Source organism: Colias croceus, chromosome 12 (genome assembly GCF_905220415.1).
Source record: "Colias croceus chromosome 12, ilColCroc2.1".
In the NCBI taxonomy this organism is placed as follows: Eukaryota; Metazoa; Arthropoda; class Insecta; order Lepidoptera; family Pieridae; genus Colias; species Colias croceus.
The window spans coordinates 1640719-1656545 of NC_059548.1; the positions used below are offsets into that span (position 1 = coordinate 1640719).

At 32.4% G+C, this 15827-nt stretch overlaps 1 protein-coding gene across 1 annotated transcript; it reads left to right on the top strand.

The window, feature by feature from the left end:
* Nucleotides 1-1509: 1509 nt before the first annotated feature.
* LOC123696145 lies at nt 1510-11949 on the top strand. Its single transcript, XM_045642190.1, has 6 exons — nt 1510-1823; nt 4287-4512; nt 5714-5947; nt 6254-6580; nt 8587-8712; nt 8928-11949. Exons 1-6 carry the CDS (start codon nt 1707-1709, stop codon nt 9530-9532), a joined length of 1635 nt encoding a protein of 544 aa, XP_045498146.1. The 5' UTR covers nt 1510-1706; the 3' UTR covers nt 9533-11949.
* The last annotated feature ends 3878 nt before the right edge of the window (nt 11950-15827 follow it).

Genomic DNA, 15827 nt, shown 5'->3' on the forward strand with positions numbered 1-15827 from the left:
CCGCGGCAGTGCCCGAGTACCACACGTCGTTTTTTTTTCTATGCTGGGGTCGGACTGGGCTTTGTATGGTACACTACCGAGTGTATTTAATAAATCAAAGAGTGTGTGTGCCAAGCACACGTGTCAGAAGTGAAACTTCTTTGGCAAGATTCAAAGGAACCAAAATCGTCGCCACTCCATGACGTAACGGTATCCTCATGATGTGACCTGGAAATTGTATTCTCAACGTGCTTCTCTTCTAGTTCTGACACGTGTACTCAGCACACACGCTCTTTTTTATAAATATCAAGCAATCGTGAAATGCGCGCAAAAGCGAAATACATACATATATGTGTATAAGCGTGTATAGTTTATTATCTATGTACACAGATATCGCATGTAACAAAGTACTCGTTGTAATTATTTAAAACATCTGTTAGTAATTTGTAACTACATTCTTGCAATAAATATAATTTGAATTTACTTAGTAGTAGGTCGTACTAGCGTAGGCCTTGCGGCGCGGCGTAGGCCGATCTAGCAGAACTGCTTAATAAATTATATACCTACCTTTTTATTTATCCATGTTCTCTGCGTGATGTAGAAGTAAAAATTAAAAACTGGCTTTTGTCTCTAGATTACGAAGAAACGGAAAATCTTATAACTTGAGTATATTATAGTACCCACTATTACACACACACACACACACACACATACAAGGCCTATACACCAAAACACACACATGCATGCCGAAAAAACAATTTCTACTTTTTTTTTTGTTTGTTGTACATTTTTATTTTTATTTTTCTTCTTGAATACTCTTTGGAAGAGGGCGCTGACTCCTGACATACAGGTTTTTACCTAGTTTGGGAGTCAGAGACTTCAATATTTCAAAATGTAAAATCTTTTTGTCAATAAAGAATTTTTATTTTTATTTATTTATTTACCTTTTGTAGAAACTAGAAACATTAATTTGAAGCTATACGCAAACCCTAGAAGCTCACCAGTGATGGATTCTTGAGCGCAAACATTCGCATATATATTATTAGCTTTCTACCCGCGGCTTCGCCCGCTTTGTCTAAAACCTAATAAATTATATGCCAAAACCTTCCCCTTGAACAACTCTATCTATTAAAAAAATCGCATCAAAATCGGTTTCGTAGTTTCATAAATTTAGCATAATATAGAGACATAGGGATAGAGACTTGACAGAGATGATGAAAATCACCACAAAAATCACAGATGAAAATGTTTGCACGCAAGACGCAAGTTGTGGTTTTTACTGTTCTGTGTCACAAGTGTTTCAGATTGTGTTTCAGTCTTGGTTTCAGTAGCCATCTGTGACAGCCGGTCTTCACAGATCTACGTACAGCTCTACTACGTAGATCTGTGCCGGTCTTTATTCATCTATACCAAATCTATACCACAGATCTATACCGAGATCTATACTCTCTTACTTTGTTGTCTATGCGCTTAAACGTCATTGTTTTATTTTACTAGTTACCAAGTATTTTACCAAGGGCCCATCTGCCATCATAAATTATTCGCCATATTGTTTTTGTAGTGAGCTGATAACGATAGTGTATCGTGAAAAATATTATTGCTTTGTTTTTTTTATTTACATTTCCATAAATGTGAATTTCTTTTTTGAATATGTTTTTATGAAATAATTAAATATGGGTGTTAATGACAGTGGTTATGCAGTAATTTATTTTTAACAGTGCATCAAGATGGGTCGACGGTGGATTGTTTTCATTTCGTTTTGTTTATTGCATTACGTTTGTTGTTCTGAACGGCATTTTCAAATATGCCAGAATAACACGAAGATACGTAGCTGTACTCCACAGGTATGCGATAATTTGCAATAATTACCTACCCAGGTATAACGAACGACGGTATTGATTTATTGATTTTGTCGACAACCTTGAACTGCATTTATACATACCTACCTATAGTAAAGACATGAAGTATGAACTCCCTTTTTTCAGTAGGTGGTACTTAGCTTATTATCCATTACGTTATTCTGATGAAATCCATGTTTGGTTGTAAACCTTGCGCCTATTGCAAGAGCGAGATGTAAAAAATAATAATACAAGTAATCGTCATCGATATAAATAATTCAGATTTCAGATCTTATCAAAACAAATATTAATGTCGGCAATTTATAGTTTCCAAAGGACAATAGACTTTTTTTAAACTGGGTTCATCTACATGGTGCTATTTTTCTAAACTGTGTATTTTGTCGTTTCCCAACAATAATGAATAGGTATTAGTGAATACGATTTACATATTATACGTCTTGGAATGTGTATCTTACTAGTTGAACACAATAAAAACCAAAAATAATATTCTTTTCAATAAACTATATAGTTAATTATTATATTTCATTAACCCTAGAAAGATAGTCTGCGTCAAAATGACTCCTGCGTTTTCGATATATAGCTGTATCTTTTTAAATGTCGCGAATCCATAACTGTGCTTATAGGACATTTCATAAGTCACTGAGAGCTACCCTATGGTATACGTGTCAATAAAGTTAGAGTAACCGATTTTGAAATATAACTACTACGTGAGTCAAAATTACGCCTGTATACCGTGACTTTTAAGATTTTGACTTCTATGGTAGTTTGAATATTTTTTAGCTTATTATTACTGTATATTGTGACTTATGTTAAAAATTTATTTTTATACATATTGAAGCAAATATAGAAAACAATTGGGGATAAAAAATTTTAAGAATATTGTATACTAGCCGTTCTTATGCAAAGCGATGAGGGTCCCTGTGAAGAAACTGATAGTGAAATAGGAGGACCACGATATTGAAGATGAAGAGCAAAGTGACACAGAAGAAGCTTGTCCCGATGAGGTACAAAGCAAAGATAATATATTACATTCAAGCAAAAGGCGGAGTAGATACATTAGACCGAATGTGTTCCCTGATGTTCAATAGTAGGAAGACAATGAGTTGGCCAATGGCTTTATTTTATGGAATCAATAAAATTGCCTGCATATTGCATATTATATTTATAGCCACAATGTTAACAACAAAGCACAGAAACATCTGAGTCAAAAAACATGAAATATAGAAGCATGGAACTGTCTTCTTTGTTTATGCGTGGGTGTTTAGAATCACCAGTTTTGATAAAATATTTGCGTGATAATATCTCCAATTTCTTGCCAAATGAAGTATCTGGTGCATCGTAAGAAAGTACTGAGGAGGCCTTCAGTAAAAAAAAAAACGTATTTACTATAGTTTTTGTCCTTCTGAAATATGACGAAAGGCAAATGCCTCCTGCAAAAAATGTAGCATAGTTATATGTCGTGAGCATACGTTGATATGTGCTAAACTTGTTTCTCGCTATTTTTTATATAACTATATGTACAACATATTATATATAACATATAAAAAAGTCTGATAATTGTGGTCAAAAATAAGTTTTTATTAGAAATAATATGTGTTACAAGAATTGTAGAAAGCAGACGTTTAATGTTTTCGTTATTTTATACATACAAAAATAATTTAAAATAAATTATTTGTAATATTAATTATTCTAATATAACTGTTAATATATAATAACTTACAATTTATAGAAAAAAAAACAATATACCTCGACTTAGAGCTAACTAAAAAACATGCGTAAATTTGACGCATGACTATCTTTCCCATACTACTCAATATGATTATCTTTCTAGGGTTAAACTACAAATGTCAAAATTCAGTGGCTATCCTATAATTAAGATAAGCCATTACTACCAGATCTATTTAAGCTTTAAGAAACTACATAACAAACATCTGGGTTTAACAGATTTGCTATAGAAGTTAAGATATATGAGAAAAAATAAATAATTTACTTCTAGAACTAATCCATTAGCCGAGTTATCCACCATTATATTCACTAAACTGGAAATTGCCTGAAAATCAATTACAATTACAACCTTGAACTTTCTAATTAAACAGAGACATTTGATAATAGAGACCTTGATTGTCTAGCCAAAGATGTCTATTGTCTAGGTCTGAATATTAAACCTTTTATTTAGATACTAGCTTTTCGCCGGTGGCTCCGCCCGTGGTTTCAAAGAAAAACTAGCATAGTTCCCGTTCCCATGGAATTTCCGGGATAAAATCTATCCTATATTACCCGTGGATAATGTAGCTTTCGAATGGTGAAAGATTTTTTTAAAATCGGTCCAGTAGTTTATGAGCCTATTCATTACAATCAAACAAACAAACAAAGTTTTCCTCTTTATAATATAAGTGTAGATTTAGATAAAATCACCATATTATATAAGAGATATGTATTTTTTTATAGATTCTGGGAGAAAAATATTCGGACGATGACACCTGTAAGGTTCAATACATACCGCCAAACAGCTCTGACTGTGTAGATTACTTTGGGCCGATAGAAAATAATTCCCATATAGGAGGAGTGAGCCTGCGCCCATACATACTTCCTGTAGTACAGAGCAATGACACTCTGTATCTACCGCTTAATTACACTGTGCTCAATATTACGTTCAGTAATATAAAATGGAAAAGTAAGTTTTTTTCTTTATTGTAAGCTTTATAAGTGTTATAAAACAGAAGAGTTTGGTTGACTTTGAGGAATGGATGGTTAAAATTGAAAAATAATTTTTGTTAGCTAGTCAGATAGTCTAAGAAGAAACACTTATTTGTATTATCACATTGTTTTTATAAATTTCTATCCTGTTATTTTAAATCTGGGGTGTTATCACTCTCTGTTATTCCTAAATACATCTTGAGCAGATAACACTGCTATAAGGAAAATAATAGAATAATTGGCTATTATTTTATCCCCATTTGTGGTGTATAATATAAATAAATAGACTTTGATTTGTATACAATACACATATTATAATATACTAAGATGATATTAAGTGCTGTTTATTCATTTCTTCCTTAATTTTTTCTTCTTTTTGATTTTAATTTATATTTGCACTAGTGGTTCGCCCCGGCTTCGCCCGTGGTACCTACATGTTTAAACTATCCTATCTCTCAAGTTGGATCGAACTGGACATGGTGTGCGAATTTTATAATAATCGGTTAAGTGGTTTAGGAGTCCATTGAGGACAAACATTGGGACACGAGATTTATATATATTATAGACTAGCTTCCGCCCGCGACTCCGTCCGCGCGGATGTCGGTCTTCGCGTGGATGGTTTATTTCTCCATTTTGAGACCTCTGACAATAACATCTTATAAATATCTATTGGACCCAATTCCCAAATACGGCTAGGCCTATAATAATACGCAACGTGTGTTCGCGGTTCTACGGAACAACGTCTATGGATAAAACTGAAAAATTAATTTTTTTCTACGTATTTTTCCAGGATAAAAAGTATCCTATTTTACGCCCAGGATAATAAGGTATAATTATACCAAGTTTCATCGAAATCGAACCGCTAGTTTTCACGTGATGCCTTCACATACAGACAGACAGACAGACAGACAGACAGACAGACAGACAGACAAAAATTTTTTTAATCACATATTTGGGTTTGGTATCGATCCAGTAACACCCCCTGGTATTTATTTTTTCAATATTTTCAATGTACAGAATTGACCCTTCTACAGATTTATTATATGTATAGATTACTTATACTAACAAACTATCACGGAAAAAAAACAAGCCTACCGAAACAGTTTGACGATATGTGACAATTATAGTAATTACAATGATTATCCATTGTACTAAAAAAAAAACTTTCATCATTGTAGCAATGAAGTTTCGCTTCCAAAAATACAAGAGCAAGGAGAGCCACTGCAGGAACATAGTTATATCCAACGATGTGACGATCAACGACCAATCGGTGTTGTACTATGACTGCTACTGGTCAGCTACGGATAGCAGTTACAATGGCCAGAGCCATATACTCGACTTCGAGGCTACAGATGACGTGGTGGTCAATAGAGGCAGATATTACTTTAATATACCGTCTTCGCAAATGCTTAGTAAGTACAGAAATTGTAATAATAAAAAATAAGTGATAAATGGTTTGATTGTTTATAAGTTTGTAGGTATCTATATCAAACAGTCTTAGTTTAGAAATGTCTATTTTAATGGACTATAATCGCAATTTATTAAACATATTATTTAAACCAACGTTTCGACCACTTCAAAGCCAGTGTCTCAAGGAGATTGATCTAATACCCTTTAATTTCTCAATTCACAATGCTCATGTAAAATCACACAAGAAAATACATTTTGAATTCATTATAAATTATTTTTATACTTATGCTGTTTTGGAATGATTCCAGGTCCAACCATAACAGAAAAGGATTGGAAACCATTTGTCTACATAGAGATATTGACAAGCACGATGAAATTACACATAATGCCTCCACCTTCCCAACTCAATATAACTTCCTACCAAATACAAGTCATGAAGGAGTGTGACAATAAGAGTCAATGCAATGAACTGATTAAAACGGCCATTATAAATGTGAGGAACGGTTCACAAGAAGTGACCTATAGTTATAGCCTTTTGAATCCGCCTGGGTCGTACTATTTCATTGTGACTCCGCAGCATGAGAATTGTAAGAGTCAGTCTTGTCAGTCGGTGGAAAGCCCGAGGATTACGATAAGTAAGTATTTTATATAATATCTCTTTCTATGTATGTATATGAAATTCTCCTGTCACAATCGTAGTTACCATAATCCTCCGAAACGGCTACACCGATTCTCATGACATTTTGTATGCGTAATTGCATATTGGAAATATCTTAGAATAGGCCATCATCTATTTATCATACCCCTAACGCCTTTAGTACACCTACGCATTCGTATACGGCAGCGAATCTCTGCGAAACTACTGCGTAGCGAAATATCTGCGGAACATTAGTACACAACAATGTTTTCGCAACTTTTTCGCATTGATATGCCATTGTAATTTTCTCCATGTTTGAAGTTTTCTCCCTGCTACCTCTTTTTTGTACGTATTTTTATAATCTGCGAGTCCAATTGCGTATAATACGGGATAATCTCGAATAGAATGCAAAAATAATTCAGTATTTTCGGCATTTCGGCGAAAATCTGTCTTCAACGACAGAACGCGATCTGACGCTTTACGTTGCGAAACATCACTAGCGAAACTTATGCGTCCGTGTAACGGCCATTTCGCAGTTCCTTGCGAAACAATACTGACAAGGACGCAACTATTTCATCTATCTATGTGCTAGAGTGAGACATATCATAATATGCGAAAACCTGCCATACTACTGACAGATTTTTCGTTGTTTCGCTGCCGCACGCGAATGCGTCGGTGTACTAAGGGCGTAAGTGATTCTTATTACTACACTAGTAAGACGTAACTAGAGCAAACACAAGCTACTATGCTATAAAAATACATTTTGTGTTACATTGTATTTATCAGTATATACGTAATTCTGCCAGATTTGGGCCTAACCACAATTATACAGGAAATATTAGTAAATACCCATAATATGTTTCCTGAATAACATTGTTAAGAACATGCTTAATGTAATTTAATTATGTATTTGGAAGTTAGATTTTCTATTACTTATCTACAGGGTGTCCCACTGTTGGTATACTAAGCTCAAAGGAAGTTATAGTTTTGCATAAGCTGAGTACGTAAAAAATACTTATAAAATTCCAGACCCATTTTTTTTCAAATAGATGAAATTTCTTAAAACTCGTATGTGTACACCAAAAACAAGCAACCCACCCAACCTTGCCACCAGCACGTGAGCTATCGTTTAAGATTATGTTTTCATAGACGAAATGCTGACATTAGAGAATCGGTATATGCCGGCTGCGCGAAGCTAGAGAAGAAAACATGGATTTTCAGGAAAAATTTAGCAAAAAATTTTTGACGTAATTTTGTTGTTTAAGAATTATTTTCGTGATCACTGTATGCAAAACGACAAGTCCCTTCGCGCTTAGTATACCAATAGTGGGACATCATGTATATTGAAATGTGCATAACCCATAATACCAAAAACACTGATGTTACATATGAAATAGATATTACAATCTATCACACAAGTTTTAGTTTAATACATTACATAAATAACTGTTTCTTATGTTCAGTGCATTATTCACATACATACCATATTATTTGTATAATCATAATAATATGCAAGATAGTATATTAGTCATGCATATAATATTGTATTAGTATGCATTCCAGATATATACTTCAATAATAATTGGCATATCTAATGATATGTTGATAATAAATACTTAAATCGTATTTTCAACTAGTGATATATAAAATAAAATTACAATAAAGAAAGAGAATCCTATGATTTCCCGAAGTATTGAATAGAAATATAGGAATCTGTCATTAATTTTATCAAATTGTATCTGTATTTCTGAGAAATATTACATATGGTTGTTTATGTTGTAATCAGAAATTCATTTTTACTGTTAAAGGTTGAGAGTAGAGTAAATTGATGTCAGAAATATTTTAGCTGTAGCGAGATGATACATAATATATAATAATAATAATACTTTATATATTTTTTAGTAAGAGTATAGACCATTTCGTGACATTCTTTGAGATTGTACCCCATTTACAGATTTTAAAGAACTTTGTAACACATTATTTATTGCGCTCCATATCTTTCAGAGAGTGAAGTTCAAACAATGAACATCTGTATAGCCAGTATCACGGCTCTGATACTCGCTACACTTTTCGTGTACTACCTCGTGTTGAAAGTTATAAGGCGTTACTGGTGTAAGGAATATGTACAAGGTAAATAATATGCAATTATTATTAGTTAGTGTTTGTTTATTATTGGATGAAAAAGATTAGGAAAATGATGAAAGATAAAGATTAATTCTAGTTGTTCTTGATAAACTGCAAACACATTATATAATAACCAAATAGTATAACTTCATTTTTTAAATAAAAAACTAAAAAGGTTTTCAAACAAGAAGGATTTCAATGTATTATTTTAAATGTTTTAGAAATCCCACCACCAACGAAAGTGCTGATAATTTACCCAATGGCGAATAGACTGCACGCAGAATGCGTCGCTTCCTTCGTTGCCTACCTCCGAGCTGAATACGGCTTCGATATCCTCTACGATGGAGACATAGCCACCACTTCCCATGGAGACCCATATGTGTGGGCCGAGGAATCCTTCAGACTGGCTTCACATGTTGTCTACATTGTGGGCCCCGCTGAAGACACAAACCTCTACAACAATATATACGACAAACCTATTATAACGGCACACAAAGACGTGGATACCCTACTGCTGTCTCTGCTCCGAGCTTCCAAAACAACAAGACATAAGAAAGATGTAATGAATGTCTTCTTTGAACATTCGGACGGTGAGATTCCAATTGAAACCAGACATGATAAAGTGTTCTTCCTCCTCAAGGATTGGCAGAAGTTCATCGCTTACTTGTCGAGGAATTTACTGCCAAAGAAACAGATTTTAAGGACGGAGAAGGGAAAATGTTTTATGGATGACTTGTCAAGAGCTAAGAAACTGCTGAGCAACGGACGCGACCTTGTTATTAAATTTGATAAGAATTGCTTTGAGAAGAAAGCTGTGCTGTGTTGAAATGTGATGGTGGTTTAGTGGTGTCCAAGGTTTTGAGATTTCTTTTGTGGTTTTCAAGATTGTCTCGATTTTGAAGACATATAGACGGAATGTTGATGAAATTATGTGTATTACAGATTTTTTGGAGAAAATTAATGATATAGACAACTTTTTTCCATGCAATATGTATTCTGTCGTAAAAGTGAATTTGGTGGTTAAGTTGCAGTAATTTCAACCAAATATTTAAAGGATTATTTCTTAAATATTCATAATATTCTATAATTATTTTGCAAAAATATGGGTATTAAAGGGTAGGGTAAGAAAAGCTGAATTAATATCTATATTTGGACGTGATTTTCATTACAAATTAATGATGGCATTAAAATTAAAAAAAAATTGATAATATTTTTCATTTATAGCGTGGAAAAGCGCAATATCTCATTACAAATTAAGATTATTAATGTCTTTATTGTTGTTTGAAATTAGTTTTGAATATTTACTTGCAGTTTGTCACAAACATTCTTAACACTTTCTATAAAGATGCAATATAAATTTTGTACATAGTTCAACATTGAAAATTTCTATATTTGTTTGTATGTTGTATAAATAACAAGAATTATATTTATAAAAGCACTATCACAGTATTTGTGGATGGTACTTTGGTAAATTATGCATCTATTTTATACACTTCTAAAACATAACCTTCTCTGGGAAAACTCAAATTGAGTCGAAAAAATATAAATTTTATGTGTATTTGCATTAAAACTTTGATATTTAGACAGTATAATAAGGAATATGGCGCCTCTAAAAATCGCGTAACTTTATGATCTCATATTTAAGCATGCATCTATGTAATAATTTTTATTTTCATATCTATAAACTTGAGAATAGCTCAACTTTGAAATTTGAATAAATGTCATTTTAATTTCAAAGCTAAAACTCAAGAAAAGCTATGTATTTCTAGTATGTATTTAATTGTAAACCAAAGTACCGTTCGCAAATAAATCTCCAAGCGCGCACTGTAAGGACGTATTGTTACTTTTTTGTCGTCCATTACGCGATGTGCTTCGAACGAAATTAATATAAATATATGTGTATATTTTGGTGGTTATTTATAAATGTTATCAGTGTATCGCAACCAGTATCTGAGTGTCGCATCGTACGGAAAATAAGAACTCTTGTGAGTTTCATAAAGCTTTGAATAAGAAGGCATTTATTTGTTAAAATATGTTGTGGGTCGGGTTTGTGTGATAAAAAAAATATTATCTTTTCTTTAAAATCTATTATAATATCTTTCACGTATTTCTTGTGCTTACTCTGTTTCATTTCGATACTTGTTACATTTGATTTCTTTTCCATTTTCCAACATCTTATCGCATGCCTTATTTTTTTTTTCTTGACAAATACAAGAGCTCTATTTTGACTATATTTTTCTCCACGATGCGACTAACCTACTTAATAAAGAACAAATTCTATTGTATATATTTTTTCCTTAGTTGTGTAGAATTAATTTCTTGTTTAAAACTTAAATACTACTCAAAGACGTTACGCTAAAATTGTTTTAATTATTAATAAATAAGGTTTAAATTTTATTGCGTGTACCTTAAATTTCCAAAACCTCCGAAGCCAGTACCTTGATCTCTGTAAAAGATTGGAAAATGTTATGCGGTTCGTTCGTTGTGCCATAGATTCACTTCGATTTATTAAAATAAAATTAATAAAAAGTCTGGGAGTGTGCTATGACATATTTTTCTTATATTTGACATTTTTAATAGCCGATTTTCACGTTAGATTATTATGGACGTTTCAAGAATGTTTGTGTGTATCAGGTACCTACTCTATAGTCTATGCCTCAATATCATTGTAATTCCGAAATGTTTTTAGCGACACCTCGCTCTGAATCGCGCAAGCGAAATGTTTTCGCTACAGAGCATATTATTTCAACTTTCCGACATCATTCATCGGGGTCCAGTCGTGTAGACTGGTTGAGGATCCTCCCTTTTTCGATGGAGGAATTCCACCTTCCTTCCTCCACAGTTCACAATGAGTTTGGAACTTATAAATGGCAAATGATAATAATTATTTATTGTGTAATTTTTAAGTATGTAGTTTATGCTCAATTGTTTATATATAGAAGGACGGAAAATGTATGGAAGGGAATACTAATGTTTTTTCAGCATATGTCTGATATTAAAAAGAAATTATGTCATAGTACGAAGCCAGTTATAAAAATGTGTTTATTGATTGGATTCTCTAAAATGTGATGTTAAATGTTTCTGTACTGTTATGAATATGAATCGTATTTTGATGTACTTCCCAATAAGCCCCTTGTTCTCAAAACCAACTGTTAATGTACGTGTTCTCTTGTTATACAGGACTTTTAAGCTCAATATATTATACTTGTGATGTATTTTTGTAATAAATATTATTAAAATAAATGTGTTTTTTATTTATTTTCTCAAAAAAGTAAATTTATTTGAACAATGAATAAACTTGATTGGAAAAGGAAGGAAGGACACTTCTAATTGCAGTAGAACAATGGTTGAACGCAATGATATTTTTTCAAACTCAAACTCAAACATTTATTTATTCAATTAGACTTCTTCGAGAAGCACTTTTGAAACGTCAATACATATTTTTATCATTTACCACCGATTCGGAAAGCAGTATCTATGGAGAAGAATCGGCAAGAAACTCCATAGTTGCTCTTTTAAATCATTTCAGTATTACAATTTAATTTTACAAAATATGTAAGTAACCGTACGTATATATTATCATAATATGCCAAAGAACTGTCCTGCGGTTCTCACGCGACAACCCTCCATGGGTTTTTATCTTCCATATATTCCTTAATGCTGTAATAGGCTCTCTGAAATAAGACGTTTTTTACATAATTCTTAAATTTAGCACTACTAAACTCTTTAATACTATGAGGAATTTTGTTGTAAAAAAGTATACCTTGACCCATAAATGAATTTTTAACTTTAGCTAACCGGTAAAATGGCATTTCAATTTTATTTCTGTTCCTTGTGCCATAACAGTGTCTATCTCCTACTCTTGTGTGTAAGTCTGCGTTTTTGTGTACATATAAAATATTATTAAATATATACTGTGATGGTACAGTGAGGATACCAGTATTCTTAAAGAGATCTCTTAGTGAGTCCCTAGCACGTAAATTATATATAGAGCGTATGGCTCTTTTCTGTAATATAAATATAGTTTCAATATCTGCAGCCCTGCCCCATAGAAGAATTCCATAGGACATAATGCTATGAAAGTAGCTAAAATAAACCAATCTAGCCGTGTCTACATCGGTGAGATGCCTTATTCTTCGAACTGCATATGCAGCTGAACTAAGCTTAGCAGCGGTGGCGGCAACATGTGCCCCCCATTGTAACTTCTCATCTAGTGTCAATCCAAGAAAAACAGTAGAATCCACAGGGTATAATACCTCCCCGTTTAAAATAATATCCCTTTTTACCTTTTTTACATTTGGAAGGATAAATTCTACACAATTTGTTTTTTTTTTGCATTTAATAATAAATTATTAGCAGTGAACCAATTGGATATGCGTAAAAGAGCAGAGTTTACTTCGTCAACGTTTGAGTCATGTCTATAATAAATAATAAAATATATTCCAAGTTAAAAGTAGTACATCTAATATATAAAAATCAATGCCACTTTTCGTTGTAATTCCATAACTCGAGAACGGCTGAACCGATTTCGATAATTCTTTTTTTATTATATTCCTTGAAGTACGAGGATGGTTCTTATGTAGAGAAAACGTGAATATGTACCACGGGCGAAGCCGGGGCGGACCGCTAGTAGGTTACTAAAACAACATTCAATCTTCAAAAACATAATTTCACTTTGAAGTCTAATCATGTGTAAAATTAGACTTGAGATGGCATGATTCAACTTATGTAAGCGAAAAAAAGACAACTGAGGTAAAATGTTGCTGGTTAGTCACATTTCGACGTGCCTCTCCCGGAGTGGTAATGACCTATCTACACCTTTTTACTTATAATGTCATTGATACAATGAACTACTTGACTACTAATGAACTAGTTGACGCTTTTGAAAATGCGTCTTTTCATATGGTTTAACTAGTGGTCCGCCCCGGCTTCGCCCGTGGTACCTACATGTTTAAACTATCCTATCTCTCAAGTTGGATCGAACTGCACATGGTGTGCGAATTTTATTATAATCGTTTAAGTGGTTTAGGAGTCCATTGAGGACAAACATTGTGACACGAGATTTATAGGTATATATTAAGATTAATTGGTATAAACAAGAATGAAGAATCTGTAAAAATAAAACTACATCTTCACGTCAAGAATCATTGGTTTAATTATCACCCATAGACTATTCTACACACATTTAATATTATTATCACTAATTATATCATTGGGAAGAATACAACATGGTATTTACAATATAGTTCACAACAAAATGGCTAGAAAATTATTCATGGAAGCAAGATATGATATTCTAATTTTCTAATAGTTTCTATATTCAGTCATTTTTAAATTAATATAAACGAAATAAAAACCATGTTTTCAGGGTAGCACATATTTTGTCTGGTTAAAAGTTTTTTGTCAATAAATTCTTGTAAATGTTAAATTAATATCACTGCCACTTAAACTGAAAATTAATATGTATAAATATAGAAACCATACATTAATTGTAACTACACAAACCACATAAATTCTTTATTATTAATTACATCAATTGAATACACGCTTATATTATACCGGTTCCAATAACCTAATAAATGTTAAGTATAGATAATAATACACCCATCTTCATCCAATAAAAATTACCCCTTGTAATGACCTAATATATTAGGAACTAAGTTAAAACAAAGTGGGAATTTTACGAGCCATAATGTTTAAATTATAATTAGGTTTAAGAATCCTTTTTTTAGACTTGTTTTTTGTACATCGCAGCTGGCCTAATACGAAATTTAAAATTAAAGTCTCTAACCAAATAAACGACGACAAACGAAATTTTTAATGTATTTGTCGCAGTCCAATTGTATTATTTCGCCGTTTACAAATGCTCGACATTTTGTAAAATGCTGAGGATTTACATTTTCCAAAATCCTACAAAAAGACGGTCGCGAGCCGACGGAGCTCCACTTTGTGGGGCTCCTATTTCTGTGTAGGTTAAAAAAAACACAAATCTAACTTAACCCACCCCCTTATCCAAACCAAAAACTTCTGATTACGAAATCTTGACATATTACAAAATGCCGAGCGTTTGTAAACGGCGAAACAATACAATTTGACTGCGACATATTCAACAATTTTCTTGATTCATTTAAGTAGTAAATTATACTCAAAAACACCATAACAAAAATCTTAACATTAAGCAAAGAACCTATACATGAAATAAAAATAAAAAACAATTAGACTCACTCCTTACCCCTTACTTTTATACACATTTAATATTAATTATAATTATAAATGGAAAGAGATATTATTTTTATATTAACCTGGCCTTAATCTATACTAATATTATAAAGCTGAAGAGTTTGTTTGTTTGTTTGAACGCGCTAATCTCGGGAACTACTGGTCCGATTTAAAAAATTCTTTCGGTGTTAGAAAGCTCATTTATCGAGGAAGGTTATAGGCTATATCCTTATATAATATATCATCACGCTACGACCAACAGGAGCGGAGCCACGGGGGTGAAACCGCGGGGAGCAGCTAGTTTATAATATGTCGATTTACCTAAAGCTAGGTATTCACTGATGTTACTGTTTGGTGAATATAATTTATTAATATTATTATGGCTAATGTTAAACCTTACATATTTATTCATACATGGATACATCACAGAAAATTATTTTTAATTATTTAATATTTAAAATGCAATATTCTAATATGTACGCTGATAAAAATATTATATTAAAAATCATGTCTTTTTATGTTGAGCCTGATGTTTGATAATTTTATCTAAAAATTACCTTGAGCATTTTACGTTTATTTAAAGGACAATTTTACAAAAATAAACTTTTTTATAAATGAATGGAAAAAATGACGAAATGGCCAAAGGGAATACATATTGAGAAGAAACATTTGTGTCGTAAATGTTATAAAAAAATATATAGGTCTACCAGAATCTGATGGCATATTTATATATAAGAAATAAAAGATTTTCATATGGCAACTTATTTGACAACTATCAAATTGATTGTCAAATTATTTGTCTTTTTTGCAGTTGATGAATAATTTTTAGGATTTTGTCTAAAAAATCTTCGAAAATGTCGAAAAAGCCGCTGCGATCACAAGCAAGAGGTGTTGTTTATAAT